The sequence below is a fragment of the Anabrus simplex genome, chromosome 1 (assembly GCF_040414725.1).
Source record: "Anabrus simplex isolate iqAnaSimp1 chromosome 1, ASM4041472v1, whole genome shotgun sequence".
NCBI lineage: Eukaryota > Metazoa > Arthropoda > Insecta > Orthoptera > Tettigoniidae > Anabrus > Anabrus simplex.
The window spans coordinates 1135138572-1135155553 of record NC_090265.1 but is presented as its reverse complement, the minus strand read 5'-3'; the positions used below and the strand labels follow the sequence as shown (position 1 = coordinate 1135155553).

Below are 16982 nucleotides of genomic sequence, written 5' to 3'. Positions count from 1 at the left end.
TTGGCTACGATTTTAAGCTGGCGGGAAGATATAGAAGTGCTGATAACCTTAGAACACCAAAAACAATCTACAAACAACACAGTTTAGGAAACCAAATTTTGCAAAATTTCTCTTGAAAATTTCATTCGATGAATGTTCAAACTTCTTCAGAAATGAGTTTCATTGTTCATTTTATAGATGGCCTTCTAAAATGCGCTTAATTTAAATGCAGGGAGCAGGTGTATCTTTGGTACAATTATTATTATTATTATTATTATTATTATTATTATTATTATTATTATTATTATTATTATTATTATTATATTCGTCTATAAATTTTACTTTTTAAACCGTTTCTGTAAGCGTTCTACGAATTAAGTTTGCAAATTTAGATTTCGCTCCAAATTCCCGTATTGTTTTGTCTTTCGTCTCTCTATCAACAGAATCAAAGGCCCTTTTAAAATTCGCAAATATCACTACTTTGTGCTCTTTCATTCTTTTTTCTTACTTAATGCAGCGCACTCATTTACCCCCATATTGAAATCTGTGATAGAAAGTCGTGTTAGGACTCATACAGAACTGCTATTTTTTTAAAAAAAGAGAACCGCAGTGTCAGGAAATTAAATATTATAGAAGTGTGTTCCATTATTTTACTTACATACTATGCATTTAAGATATTTTAAAATAATCTTTAATGGTTTAGAACAAATGGATAAAGACTAAAGGTGTCTGGTGGAAATTGAACCTTAAGTCCAATATGAGTGTATTCTTCTAGATTTTTCTTCATCTCTGGCCCTTTACCCAGTGATCTGGGATGAGCGTTTATGTGGGTTAAGCTTAGTTTTACGACTGGATGCCTTTCCTGACGCCAACCCTACCGTGAGGGATATATTCACTATTTCGTGTTTCTGTAATAGTTAGTAGTGCGATTTGTTGTGTGTAAATAAAAATTTATGTTAAGAACACAAACACTCAGTCAATGAGCTACAGGAATTAATTAAACTCGGTTAAAATTTCCGAGCCGGCCAGTAATCGAACCCGAGGCAATTTGAACCGAACACCACAACGGTGGAAATACAGCCAAAGAGCTGAACATTCCTGCGGTACAAATAAAGATAGCAATAATATGGCGTAAACTGTTAGCAAATATACGTATAAATATACAGTAGATCACGCATTTGTTCTCAAATTATAATCTTAAGAGGCAAGTAAAAGGTCGGTTTTTTGCTGCCTTGAGGATTAGTTTTGAATTAATCTTTATATTTCTTTTCAGTCGTGTATAAATGCACTTCACAATACTGTTGTATCGGTTAGTTTAAACTGAGCTATTGTAAGCCGTGTGGAAATTATAAGATTTTTTTTTTCTAGAGCTTTGGAGTACTTACTCGACTAATTTTGTAACGGACAGGCTTTGTGTTTTTGATTATACCCTTGTCTTGTTAACTCGGGTCCGCAGTTCAAACCCATAGTCAGCCATCAGTCATCATCATGAATGCAGTGGCTGCTAAAGCAAGCGGTTCTACCGTAAAACTGTAGGCGCTGTCTATCACAAGGCATAACCTACCACTTTTCACTTCATCGCGGAACGTTTTACTTTATAATAGAGCCTGCCTCTTTAGCTCTCTCTCCATCTCTCTCCCTCTCTCATCTCTTTCTCGAGCAGTTCGTACAATACATGATTTTAATTAGTGTTTTGAAGGTAAACATTTAGAAACGCATGTTATCATGTTCCACGTCTCGTCATCAATCAAACTCGCTCGAACATTGCACTTGCTACTGGGAAAATGAGACTGGATTTTGCCTTGTGGACTTATGATATATTTACGCTGTTGTTATCTGGTGGTCGGTTGATTGCACTATTCCTTTGATTTTACTGATAATGTTTTTGTTACGTAACCACTTTTAAAGTTAGGAGATACGTCGTTGGTGAGAACTCCAGTTACCTTTGTTTCTGACTGATGCACAAGGTTAGTCAGCTGAGATGTTCACTCCACCTAACTTCGAGACCATTTAAGATAATCGTACAAAGTTTTCTTTCAAGGTGCAGCTCATATTCAGGTAAAAATTCCTGACCCGACCGGGAATCGAAGCCAGGACGTCCACGTAAGAGGCAGCGATTGTCTCTAGACCACATTGCCGGCGGAATGTGTTCAAAGATATTTAGTAATATACCAGTCGTAGGCTTCTATTAAAATGATCCTCTCGTCTAGTAGCCCGTCATTTTAATCTAGAGGCTTCCCGACGCATGTATTTTCATCACGTTCTGGCTGCTTTCTGTATCGTCGCAGTGTGTACACGGAATAGCACAATGGCGGAGCAGTATACCGAAAAGTATACCTTAGTCCGACGACGCCGGTCTCAAAACCTCTCCGATGTTGAAAACCTTGTCGAATACGTCTTTGTGAAATGCAGAGTGGATTCACCTTCACTCTGCATCGAGGGTACCGCATTCGCTTTCCGGCGGTAACTGCTGTCGTAACGAGCTTCAGGTTGTGACGTCACTGAGAATACACTTCTCCCGCGCATGCCAAGCAGCAACGTAAGTGGTCTCTAGTCAGCTGTTTGAATGTTTATTACGTGCTGATTATTACAATATGACCGAGCGAGTTGGTCGTATGCTTAGGGGTGCGCGGCTGTGAGCTTGCATCCGGCAGATAGTGGGTTCGAAGGCCACTGTCGGCAGTCTTGAAAATGGTTTTCCGTGGTTTACCATTTTCACACTAGGCAAATGCTGGGGATGTACCTTAAGGCAACGGCTGCTTCCTTCCCATTCCTAGGCCATTCCTATCCATTCGTCGCCATAAGACCTATCTGTGTCGGTGCGATGTAAGACAAATAGCAGAAAAAATTTACAATATGTGAGAGAAAGTTGGAGTACGAGATGTCTTTTAATGCCAAGTGTAAGTCAATTTTGCAAAGGTAGAAATTATTGCGGTGTTGCGAGTTTAGATATCTGTCTCATAAAACTGAGAATCTCGTGTATCACAACTTCCCCAGAATATTCAGTTACAGGCTCCATGGTTATTATAGTGTAAGAAAATTGACAAAAAACAGTGATAGTAATGCAAGAATGTTTTCCGCACATTTCCTCCCATATGACTGTGAAGGAATCTTTAAAAACATTGTCAGCTTGCCATTAAAAATGAAATTGATGGCAGATCCTATACCCTCCCAAGATATTCCTAACATGGAAATGACGTGGGGTCTACAAGATCAATAAATTGTGATAATCAAGTAACTGAATTATTATTGTTTTTATTATTACATTTCTTACGTGATTTTCTACTTGTACATTCTACGTGTATATAAGGTTCTAGAAATAAGTTATTCATGGACAGTGCCAGCCCGAAATCGGAGATTTCAGAACATCCGTCCTAAGAAAGCGCGTTGTCTACGCTAGCAGAGTTGTCTCCCAAGAAAGGATGGTTACCTAGTTGTACTTCCTCTTAAAACAAAAATCATCACCTCTATCACCTGTCTGCCAAGAAACTAAAACTTGACCACTCAGCGAGTACAGATATGATTCTTGAGTGTGTCGACTGTAGGAAAGAAGATTTCAATCGGCTGAAATCCGAAATACAGAAGTTGAGAAAGGAAACTTCGTCATTACGAAAATGTAATATGGCTCTTGAAGAGTCCCAGGCACCTAAATATATTTTACCCTTTAAGAAACGAGCTCCGTACGGTCACAAGCTAGAAACAGGCAGTGAAGTAGAACGTCTCTTGCCATAATAATTTACTCAAAGTCAAGTTCGCTCCCTGCTGAGCAGGAGTAAGATAGTAAAGTATGGCCTCCAGGACATTGCAAATGCCCCTACCTCCTAAGACATATGTTTGTTTTTGAAAACAGACTTATCCTCCACCTTTGCACTCAACCCTTCAAAAATGAGCGACCGCCAAAAATTAATAAGGCACTGAATTATCTTGCAGGTTGCATAGCGTACGTTTACTCAAGTGTACCCACATAAATGTCACTCTCTCTGTATTTAATGGATGTAAGCAAATTGCTTCAGCCACATATAGGACGTACTGAATCATACGTTAGGGACTCTCTGTATTTCGTCAATAAGTTGTCAACCATAACCCTTCAACTCAATGCATTTCTGGATAGTTTCGATGCGGAGACCTTGTTTTAAGTGCAGACTGACTCGGTCATGTCTCTCATTGAGCATATTTTCTCTGAGGACATTGCTAAGCTATTTCACCACTGCATAACTTCCAGGTATTTCTTGTGGGATGGGCAATTTTACGAACAGGCGGATGGTGTGGTTATGGGAAGTCTGCTTTTGCCCGTAGTGGCTAAGCTCTTTATGGAGCATTTTGAGGATGAGGCTATTGCTTCGGCGCCCGTCAAACCTATGATTTGTTCGAGATATGTTAACGACACATTTGTGGTCTGGACAGAAGGTCCTGAGAAACTTCATCTATTTCTAAACCACCTAAATCAGTAACATTCTTCAGTAAAATGCACTATGGAGATGGAGTCGACCGAATGCCTTCCTTTCTTGGATGTTCTGGTAAGAAAGAAACCGGACGGCTCCTTAGGGCATACCGTCCATCGTAAGCCTACCCACACAAATCGCTATCTCCATGCAGATTCTCACCACCATCCAACACAAAAGCAGGGCATTCTCATGACACTTACCACGAGGGAGACACGAATTTGGGAGCTGCCAAATATCCAGGAGGAGATGGAAAGTCATGTTCAAGGATAATGGTTAGAACGATGTACAGATTCACAGAGCCATGCATCCTAGAGGGACGACTAAGCAAAGCTCACAGAAAGAAGAAATGAAAGGAACTGCCTACCTGCTTTACATTAACAATACCACAGATCGAATTACCAAGGTCCTCCGCAAGTACAATATAAAAGCTGTGTTTGACACCGTCACTAAAACTACTGACAGTTTAGGTAAAAGCAAGGAGAAACTGTCCCCACTATTACACCCTGAGGTGTACAAAATTTCCTGTACTTGCGTCAAGGTATACATTGGCCAAACATGCCGGTCCATTGGTATTCATATCAAGGAACACCAACGAAATATCCGTCTCAACCAGCCAAAGAAGTCAGCAATAGCTGAGCATGCCCTATCATCGGGTCATGATGTCATGTTCCAAGATGTTCGAGCTCTTGCCCACGCTAAACACTACAAGTCTACGATTATACGGGAAACTGTGATAATACGTAAATATCCTAACAATTTCAACAGGTTGAGTATCAATTATTCTTAAATTCAAACCTTCATTCCTGGAGAAGTCTTCCTCGTGTACAGTCGAGATTTTCTTCTGAAAAGGCGGAGCAAAGTTCTCTGCGAAATATAAATAATTTCACGTCGTCTTCTTGGCACGCCAAAAGTCCAAAAGCTTATTATCATGTCTACAAATAGTCTCTGTTCTATCTCGATTACGTACTGTTGCATAAACAATAACAATAATGAATGGTGAAAAGAAAGGCTTGCTCACAGCATATTTAAAAAAGGAAGAGAGAGAAATGTTAATAGATCTTGTTCTCAAACATAAAACAGTAATTGAGAGTAAGAAAACCGATAGCATCACTACCAAAAGGAAAGAGGATGCTTGGAAAGAAATTGTTGCTGACTATAACTCCGGGATTTTATTTCAAGAGATTGGAAGTGTCTCAGATTATGTTACGAAAGTACAAAGAAGCTAGTAAACAGAGCAAATGCGCATGTCAAAGTTCAAATGTATAAAACAGGAGAGGGTAAGTATGTGCCTCCTTCCTTGGATGAAAGCGGGCAGAAACTAATTGCGGCGCTTAGACCGTTTTTTCTTCCAATTGCATGTGACCTGTATGACAATGTAGACTTCCATTCGTAAGTCATTATTGATATAAGGGATGTGGAACATGTGACTCCAGCTTCAGACAACCAATTCTGGAATAATTTACATGGCCAGTGAGAATGGGAAGAGTGTAGAAGCAGGGGATAATATGGCGGTTGAAGTCGATTGTCCTGATTCACGTCCATCGAGATCTCCGCTTGACAAAAAAGGATGGCATTGTGGAAAGATTTTACAAAAGGAGGCAGGAGTGCTTGGAAAAGGAACATGATATAAAAATGAAGATTCTTTGAAACTAGAAATTAGAATAAAAGGAGGTCAGAAATCATAGAATTGTTGGGTCCTACTTTGCGATGTTTTGAACATCACAGCATGTACGTAAAATTATCAAACTGTATAATTAATTGGAAAGATGTATATATTCAATTTATAGTAGGTCATTCTAAATTATGATGCATATATATATTTCACATTATCATCTAATTTCTTTGTATCACGGAATAACGAAATCTGAACTAGTTAAGTCTTGAGTAAGGTACTACAACATCACCTGTATTAATAGCTTGCAGTAAATTTCCAGTAGCCCGAGGTCAGGCGACCGAACACGCCATGCTAATTTTAGCCCCTTGCCAGGAAAAGGACATACTCGAGATTGCAGAATTAGTCCCCTCCATATTCTGAAGAGTCAGCTAGAATTTGTCAATACTCACTTTCTGGAGCTAGCTACCTGACGCTTACGAAACCCGAGAAATTTCAACCTATGTGAATGAACGATACAAATCAAGATTATGGATATACAGCGATGGAAAGAAGAAGGGATAGAAGATCACATCTTACTGGACCATGTTATATGAGAGATAGAGGGAGATTTTAGAGCCTATATACTTCAACGATCAGAGCTTGTGAAGGTCTCAACGTCTTAATACTAGGTCATCTTTAACATCTCAGCGTCTGAACGTCTTAGCATCTGATGGTCATGATGATAAAGGGAGCAGGCCTTTCTCGTCGTTATTGTACGAGAGAAGACAGGGCAGACAAGAAGAGGATGTTCTCCGTTTAGTTTACAAGTTCACTTCAGATCCGAGTGGAGTACTACTGAAAGTTACCCTAATTGAGAACTGGATATCTCAATGACGAGATACAAAGTTAGCGAGAGACCGGTTTTGACTTGTCTGGAACAGGAGATAATTTTGTTATATCTTTAGTGGTAGACCAAGGAGGAGAAGGTAATGCAGTAGGAGAGTTCGGTGGGACAAAGGAACGAAAGACGAAGTTGGCTGGGTGAATTCTGCACCAATCACAATTTCGTCCTTGCTAATACTTGGCTCAAACACCACAAACGACGGCTGTACACATTGACGAGACCTGGAGACACTGAAAGGTATCAAATAGACTTAATTATGATTAGGCAGAGATTCAGAAACCAGGTGTTGGACTGCAAAACTTTCTCAGGAGCGGACGTCGACTCTGATCACAACTTGTTGGTCCTGAAATGCCGTCTGAAGTTGAAGAAATTGAAGAAAGGAAAGGAATCCAGTGAGATGGGATCTAGACAAGTTGAAAGAAAAGAGTGTGAAGGATTGTTTCAAGGAATATGTTGCACAAGGACTAAGTAGAAAGACTGAAGGAAACACAGCAGAAGAATGGACAGTCATGAAGAATGAGGTCAGTACTGCTGCTGAAGAGATGTTACGAAGAAAGGAAAGATAAATTAAAAATCAATGGATAACTCAAGGGATACTAGAACTGATCTATGAACGACAAAAATACAAGAATACAAAAATGAAGAGGGTAGAAAAGAATACAGGCGATTAAAGAATGAAGTGGATAGAAAGTGCAGGGTAGCTAAGGAAGAATGGCTGAAGGAGAAGTGCAAGGATGTTGAAAGTAGTATGGTCCTAGGAAAGGTAGATGCTGCATACAGGAAAATCTAGGAAGGCTTTGGAGAAAGGAGAACTATGTGTATGAGTATTAAGAGCTCAGATGGAAATCCACTTCTAGAGAAAGAAGACAAGACAGTCGCAGGAACATATGCAACAGTTGTATCAAGATAAGGACGTAGGTGATATGTTTCTGGAACAAGAAAAGCTGTTGATGCTGATGAAATAGGTGACTCAATTTTTAGGTCAGAATTCGACAGAGCTTTGAGAGACCTAAATAGGAACAAAGCACCTGAAATTGATGATATTCCTTCTGAATTACTGACTGCTTTAGGAGAAACCAGCATGGCGAGTTTTTGCATTTAGTGAGCAAGATATATGAGACAGGAGAAGTGCCACCCGGTTTTCGGCAGAATGTTGTTATACCTAACACCAAGAAAGCCGGTGCTGACATGCGTGAAAACTACCTCACCAGTAGTTTAGTATCTCACGGCTGCAAAATTCTAATACGGATTATTTACACAATAATGGAAAGACAAGTTGAAACTGAGCTGGGAGAAGATCAATTTGGCTTCATAAGAAATGTAGGAACACGTGAAGCAATCCTGACTTTACGACTGATCTTAGAAGACCGAATTAAGAAGGGAAAGCCCACATACTTGGCTATCGTAGATCTAGAAAAAGCATTTAACAATGTTGATTGGACCAAGCTATTTGAGATTCTGAAGGTGATTGGGATCAGGCGCCGAGAAAGACAAATTATCTACATTGTATAAAAATCAGTCTGCAATGATCAGAATAGGGCTGTGAAAAAGAAGCAGCAATCCAGAAAGGGGTGAGGCAATGCTGCAGTTTGTCCCCCTCCTTATGTCGTACAGGCAGTAAAGGAAATCAAAGAAGAATTTGGAAAGGAGAGGAGAGGAGAGGAAATCAAAACCCTGAGATTTGCTGATGATATTGTTATTTTATCTGAAACTGCAGAAGATCTGGAGAAGTTGCTGAATGTTATGGACGAAGTCTTGGATGAAGAATACAAGATGAAAATAAATAAGTCCAAAACAAAAGTAATGGAGTGCAGTCGTACGAAGTATGGTGATGCAGGAAATATTAGAGTGGGAAATGAAGTCTTGTAGGAAGTGGATGAATATTGTTATTTGGGTAGTGAAATAACTAATGATGGCAGAAGTAAGGAGGATATAAAATACAGGCTAGCAAAAGCAAGGAAGGCCTTTCTTAAGAAAAGAAATTTGCTCACTTCGAATATTGATATAGGAATTTAAAAAATGTTTTTAAATACTTTCGTGTGGAGCGTGGCATTGTATGGAAGTAAAACCTGAATGATAACTCGCTCAGAAAGAAAGAGAATAGAAGCTTTTGAAATGTGGTGTTACAGAAGAATGCTGAAGGTGAGATGGATAGATCGAATCACAAATGAAGAGATACTGAATCGAATTGATGAGAGGAGATAGTTGTGGCTAAATTTGACGAGAAGAAGAGATAGAATGATAGGACACATATTAAGACACCCAGGACTTGTGCAGTCGGTTTTTTGAGGGAAGTAGACCAAGGTATGAATATGACACACAGATTACAGCAGATGTAGTATGCAGCAGTTATGTAGAAATGAAAAGGTTAACACAGGGTAGGGTGACATGGAGGCTGCATCAAACCAGTCTATGGATTGATGACTCAAACAGCAACAACAACACATCTTTAGTTTCGCTACATTTCTGTAATGCGGAAGAATGCAAGTGTATTCTCTCCATTAACGTAACCCAGGGTGGTTTTGATATTGAAATTGGGGCTCATTACCACATTAAGTAATGGGTATTATAGGAAGTGTTAAGGTCAGGAAAGTCGTTGTCCAATTAGTGGGTAATGCACGTATCGGTAATATGACTGGTACATACTACGAGAGATGACAACGGAAGTAAGAGAGGACCATCAAACAACAGCTCCTACGTCGGACGTGTCCGGATACCAGAATCTACACATGGTGAGCTAATGGCTTAAATTACTGCAAATCTCCGCGTAACAGTTCATTTTATTACATTTAATTTCATTCAATTTGTATTTTGTTTCCGATAAATTCAGTTGTCGTTAATACGCCGTCACGTTTATCATCCTAATAAATCGTTATTTTAAATGGAACTTTAATAAATTATTAATGATCCTTAGTTTCCAAGCTTGTGTGTACTTAATGGATAGTGTTCTGTCACCCCACCTCTGGGAATATCTAGAGTCTCATTACATATTACTATTAATTATCAACTATTGTCTTCAACCCATAAGTTTGAAGGATGGCGCCCAGGAGATATTGTTTGTGGAGACAGAAATGAGCGAGTATTTATTTATATAAAAATGAAGGTGACCCGGCACGTCACAACTTTATGAAGTAATAAAATTTTACCTGAAAGTGTTATGAATTAGTGCAGTTCTCAGTGCCGTGGTTTTGTCTTATATCCATCTTACCAGGCGGGTTGGCCGTGCGTTTAGGGCGCGCAGCTCTGAGCTTGGATCTGGGAGATAGTGGGTTCGAGCCCCACTGTCGGCGGCCCTAAAGATGGTTTTCCGTGGTTTTCCATTTTCACACCGGGTGAATGCTGGGGCTGAACCTTAATTGAGGGCACGGCAGTTTCTTTCCCATTCCTAGGCTTTTCCTATCCGATCGTCGCCATAAAACCTATCTCTGTCGGTGCGACGTAAAGCCAATTCTTATTATTAATAATAATAATCTATCCATTTTATTCATATCAGGAATCGGTAGTTCTTAGAAATTCCTTCTTTCCCCGGAAGATAGCCCAGTCAACTTAAGGATTTTTATCGTCTGCATTAATGGCTATGTGATGCAATACAAATGTCGCTACTATGATTGGTGGAACTCGAAGTAGTTTAACTCACAGTTTCGTTCTTAAGCATGGAAATCGTATTTTGACGACCCCGGAAGACCATTCGATTACTGAGCTCGTCTGCTTGTGTGCCCTATTATATGCTCGTTCTTCAGGGGTTTCTTCTCTCATTGTTGGGGTTATTAGGTAGTGGCAGGAGTGACATGGGCTGTGCCCTGAGAGTATGCTTTGAGGAAATTCTGTAGCTTCGAACTGGGCATAAATTCTAGAATTCATAAAGATCTTACTATCGTGAGCCGATCCTGGCCATCTGGTGACGACATTCTGGAAACGAAGTTTAGAGTCGCAGACTACTTCAACATTTAGAGAAAACCAACCATAGTGATTTCTGTAAAGCTCGTCTACATTGCCTCCGGGTGATATAATCGGACAGGCATCTAATCTGTTGCACCTATAATCACAGAGAAGATACAGATATCATAAAAGCCTCGCATTACTCCCAGTATGCATCTTGATAAATTGAGGTCGTAAAATTGATATCTCTCTTGTAACTTTTTGTATAGTTCTACTTGCAGTTCCTTTATTCCCATTAAATGTATATCTTCACTGACTATTTTGGAAGCTCCCGGTTGCACAGAATCGCAAAGTAAGAAGAATAATAAACATGGCTGCAACGCATGCTTTCCTTCAGTTACTGTTCTCTGCTGCAGACGTAGCCTTTATTCCAGATCCTCTACTACAGGTTTTGATAATAATCGAAATATTTAAAATTCTCTGTCGTCAAGTTCAACGAGGGGATTCCTTCTATGTTGAAATATACGCAGGGCCCGCCGAAGTTCAAAATCTTCGTGTTCAGACAAAACATCAGAGTAACCCGAAATCTTTTTTTTTCTTGCCAGTTGTTTTACGTCGCACCGACACAGATAAGTCTTACGGCGACGATGGGACAGGAAAGGGCTAGGAGTGGGAAGGAAACGGCCGTGGCCTTAATTAAGGTACAGCCCCAGCATTTGCCTGGCGTGAAAATGGGAAACCACGGAAAACCATTTTCAGGGCTGCCGACAGTGGGGTTCGAACCTACTATCTCCCGAATACTGGATACTGGCCGCACTTAAGCGACTGCAGCTATCGAGCTCGGTAAACCCGAAATCAGAAGATAATTTAACCTATAAAACCACCACCACCACCACCACCAACAACAACAACAACAACAACAACAACAACAAATGCATACTTTGCACTCTTCATTAAAAATATACAGCACTACATTAGCGAATAATTACTGTACATATCATCCATGCACGTGTTTCTTCACGTACCATTACAAATACGTATTACCACTCACCATTAAAAAAAAATTCTATTTTTTCGGGGCGTCGACCTATAGAGATCTTTTGCCCCTACTTGCACCATGTGATATGAACCTGCGTGTAATTGGAATGGAGAAAGTGTAGAGTGTTGAATGTGAGGAAAGGAACGTTAAGGACGACACAAATACCCAGTCCCCAGGCCAGGGATATTAATCGTTTACAATCAAAAAACCCTGACCCAGCCGGGAATCGAACCCGGGGCTGCCGGGTGACAGACGGACGCGTTGCCCCCTACACCGCGGGGCCGGACACTCACCATTTTACTCTTCGTTATTTTAAACGTAAATACGAGTAAATCTATAGCTTCCGGTAACATATGTTCATGCAGGTTAACTCGAGAATTTCCGCCCGTTAAATTTAACGTTAAATTGAGCTGAAATGATCTTGGTTTAACATTTATGCAACCAGAATTCTAACTTCAGCTTGACTGAAGTTTAATTTCGTTGATTGATCTTGGATTCACTTTTTATGCAACCGATCCTTACAAAATTATCGAACATATACTCGGCTAAATGTACCTTCTAACACTGACGCCATTGAATCTGGCGGTAGCGCTGTATTCTCGGTGACGTCAGGCGCATCGGCCAATGGCTATAAATAATTTTATTCATAGTGGGAAACATAATAGCTTAGCATAGGTCTAAACATTAATTCTCAAATATTTCCGTTAATACTGCTCCTGTCGATAAATGGCACACAACCACTGTTGTTGAAAAAATTTCCTATGATACACACAGTACTAATTCATTCTACGACGAATGGAAATATTTACGATTTTATATTTTTTGCACCCTACCGTTTTTAATTGTATCAAAGGCACACCTACGTAGCTTACGAACTTCATCTTAAACCAGTATGAAAAAATCTATAAAACACGGTGTATATTCCGAAGACATTCTGCATGTTTGCGAGGACTCAACGAGTTAAAAGATAACCATAAGCAGATAAACCAAGATTTAGGTTATACGCTACTACAACAAGTTGGAAGAAATGCTGGACATTACGAACACAGTAGAAACTCTTTAACGTGTAGTACGAAGTGAGCTTCATTCTCATCAACCTGAAATGAAATGGCATATGGCTTTTAATGCCGGGAGATCCCAGAACGGGTTCGGCTCGCCAGGTGCAGGTCTTTTGATTTGACGCCCGTAGGCGACTGCGCGTCGTGATGAGGATGAAATGATGATGAAGACAACACCTACACCCAGCCCCCGTACCAGGGAAATTAAGCACCGATGGTTCAAATTCCCGACTCTGCCGGGGATCGAACCCGGGACCCCTGTGATCAAAGGCCAGCACGCTAACCATTTAGCCATGGAGCCGGACCTTATCAACCTTTTACGTTTGGACTGAATAACAATGATGAAATTCGCTTTATCATTAATCAGCAAGATGTATACACCCTCCAACACGAAAGCTACCTGTATACTGAAGGACGACTAGATAAGTCAGATGGAAGTGGACCAAGCACATCGCAACTAAACAACCATGGTGTAGTTTTCTCTTTTCTGAAGCGCGATATGAATTAAATAATGTGGAAATTGATAGATCGAAGAATGTTGGTATTGCAAGTGCAACGAAACTCTACCCTTCTTTTAGTGATTAAGAAAGTAATTTTTTACGGATGGCAAGATGGTGTCCAAAAGCTACTAACAACTGGATGATTAATGTGGACGGAACTTTTACAGGTATGTTATAATTGAAACATATGATTGGCTTCGCAGAAGACTTTAGACTATTGTAATAAACGCAAAACAAGAGCTAATTCTGATTCGTGATCGAAGTAATTACAATTCTCTTACAGCAGCAGAAACACTAGTAGACTCGAAAATTACACTTCATCGTATATTGTGGAGGATTCCACATGTAACATTATCTGATCGAGAAAACTTCCATTGCTCAAGGTTGTAGAAAATGATACACCATTACCTATATGTTTTCGAAGTTGGGAGCTGCATGAATACCCAGAGTTACCACCTACAAACAAGCATAGCTGGTCTGTTAAAACATCACGTTTTACTGAAAAGCCTGTGTGTATTATTTTTGGATTTCATACCCATCGTAAATTCAACCATGAAAAAGATAGTTCACAGTTTGATCACTGTAAATTAAGAAATATTAGACTATATCTCAACGGAATTACGTTTCCCTACGAAAACATGGACATTAATGATGAGAAAAATAAATTTGGGTTGCTCTATAACATTTTTGTAAATTTCAATCATCGTATTATCAGAAAGAAGATCGCCCGCCAGTTTCGCCTGAAGAATTTGAAAATAAAACACTGATTGTGGTTATAGACTGCTCTTATCATGAAGAATCTAAAAAGAATCACCTGCCGACATTCGTTTAGAATTTGAAACATCTGAAAATATTCCTGCTAACGCAACAGCCTATTGTCTTATTGTTCATATCAATGATGTTACTTACCATCCGCTTACGAATATTGTTACAAGACTATAAATAAGGATTGCCCTTTATCATGAACATTAGTTTGTGCTTCTACATCGTACACTATGGAACAGAAAGAAGAAAAAAAGACTGCACGGTTACAGACAATCGTCTTGATAACAAACAAAACTGTGAATGTGCATGTTGTTCGTATGCTAATAGGCAACATTTTATTTATCTCACAAAAGTAAGTGAGGCGATTAAGATAATCTATAAACATAGAAACTTATATCAGATGCCAAAACATCTGATTCAATGTTTACCACCAGGATTTTTATCTACGTATGCTGCTCCTTTCGTAGATGCTTTTTGGGACATCCTTCCTTTCCACAGTAAGATGTCACTCGATGTAGCTTTATGCAGACTCTGTCAACGTCATTATATGCATCGAGGTAAAAATGGTTCGGATGATTGGGATGAACCTAATCCGAAGATTGAAAACTGTGTATGGATGAACTTTTTCCCTTCATTACAGTACATGATAATGATTTAGAAAGGAAGAAAACACATGAATAACAACAAGGTATGAAATGCATTAACTTCTTTGTAAAAGTATAACATACACAGTATAATGTATTTAAAACATATTTTCATAAACAATAAATGTTTTGTTTACTTTGAATGTTGCAGGGGCATAACAATTTCGGAAGCATGCTGCCTCTTCGCAGTAAGCTGTTAAGGATTACAGCACCCTTGTCGGCAGCATAACCAAGACTATTGTATAACCGGTAGTAGTTTGTTTAATTTTGTAAATAATTATACAATACATATTTCATTAAATTCAAAATGTTCTACGTATTGCATTTCCTTTACATCCTTACACTTATCGAAAATATTCACACTCATACTATCTATAAAGGCTTGAGCTTGCTAGAGAGTAATCTTGATTACGAACAAGTCTAAACATGCATAACCATGTCGACGTCATCACTGCATGTTAAAACAGAATGATCTTAGTATGGCACATGCTCAGTCCCGTCGGAGACAGTCTGTCGGATGGGGGGCGTAAAGCCTTAAGCATAAGATCACGTCGTCATGGTTATGCATGTTTAGACTTGTTCGTTACTGTCGGATGGAGACATAATGCCATGAGCTGACCTCTTTTAAAATCACTCACGCTGCAGCTTCACGTTATTTGTCCGTCGGATGGAGACGTAAAGCCTTAAGCAGAGTAAAACTGGGCCAGACCCCCACCAGAATAGTGTCTGTAAGGATAGGCCCCTTCAAAATGGCGTCTGTTTAGGCTTGCTCCCGTATGTACGCAAGAATATGATTGTGACGTCACGTTACTTGTCCGTCGGATGGAAACGTAAAGCCAACCACTTGATAACATAGGTGCACAACAAAGTAGTCTGTCCGATGAGACATAAACCCTTAAGCTGACCCCTTTTAAAATTGCAGATGGCGACTGTCTAGTTAGGCCCCTCCAAAATAGCAAGGGGAGGGTAATCAAACCGTAAAACTGGGCTCTGTGTAGTTAAGTCCCTCCGAAATGGCGGGCGGGAAGAATATCTAACCGTAAAACTGAGTCTCTAAGCCCTGTGTAGTTAGGCCCCTCCAATATGACATCGGACAAGGGAACCTGTCAATAAAACTAGGTATGGCTATATGTGCCCCCTCTGGTGGGAGGATCAAAATGGCGATGGGAAGGTCAACTAACTGTAAGACTGTGCCCTATTTAGTTAGACCCCTCCAAAGTGCCTTCGGGAAGGGCACCTGACTGTAAAACTAGGTCCTATGTAGTTACTGTAGGCTCCTCCATGAGGTTATGCATGCTCTCTTATGCGAATCCTCCATTGCCCCACTACTCAAGATGGCGTCGCGAGAATCGCCATTGCCCTAATACTCAAGATGGTGTCGGGAAGGGCATCTGACCGTAAAACTAGGCCGTGTGTAATTGCGCCCCCACCCATGAGGTTAGGTATGCTCTCTTATGTGAATCCCCATTGTCCTACTACGCAAGATGGCGTCGCGAAAATCCCCATTGCCCTACTACTCAAGATGGCGTCGGGAAGGGTATCTAGCCGTCAAAGTGAGGTTAGGCCCCTCCAAGATGACGACTGTTGCCGTCGGGAAGGGTATATGCCTGTAAAATTGAGGTTAGGCCCCTCCAAAATTGCGACTGTGTGGTTAGGCTTGCTCTCTTATGCAAAATACACGAATCGGCATTGCACTACTACTATACTAGGGGTCAGTGACCTCGGATGAGAATTTGCATAGGTACACTACTAGGGGTCAATGACCTCGGGTGCTGACTCAACACAAAAATTGCTGACAAGATGTTTTATAACATACATTGCTATACTACTTAACTATTAACACATCGAAGGACCAGTGTGCCAAGTAGGACTATACTACTATACTACTTAGTTACTCACTAGGGAGCTCGTGATTTTACAAACAGACCGCTGTATTCAAACTTTCACGCCAGTCGCAAATCAGGTTACTTTTCTCAATTTACCCGAACCATTTATATGTACGATAGCTAATTATACTTAATTCTTTGTAACGCTGTGCCATTTACTCATTTATGAGTATCGTTCTAGGATTTGAGGATGTTAGGTAGCGAGCGGAGTGCCCGCGCGTGTTAACGCGCTACTATTATGGGGCCGAGTGGGCTGTAGCCACTCGGGAGACGATTGGGTTTGAATCCC

The 16982-nt window shown here is 40.2% G+C and overlaps 1 protein-coding gene across 2 annotated transcripts in view; it reads left to right on the top strand.

Moving 5' to 3' along the window:
• LOC136858236 (lysine-specific histone demethylase 1A-like) overlaps positions 1 to 15086 on the top strand; it is a 440612-nt gene extending 425526 nt beyond the window's left edge. For both annotated transcript variants that reach the window (XM_068228515.1, XM_068228514.1), the window contains exon 12: positions 14959 to 15086. In XM_068228515.1, the coding sequence (XP_068084616.1) occupies positions 14959 to 14966 (8 nt within the window). In that variant the 3' untranslated portion in view covers positions 14967 to 15086. The remainder of the gene's footprint in view (positions 1 to 14958) is intronic.
• Positions 15087 to 16982: the final 1896 nt, after the last annotated feature.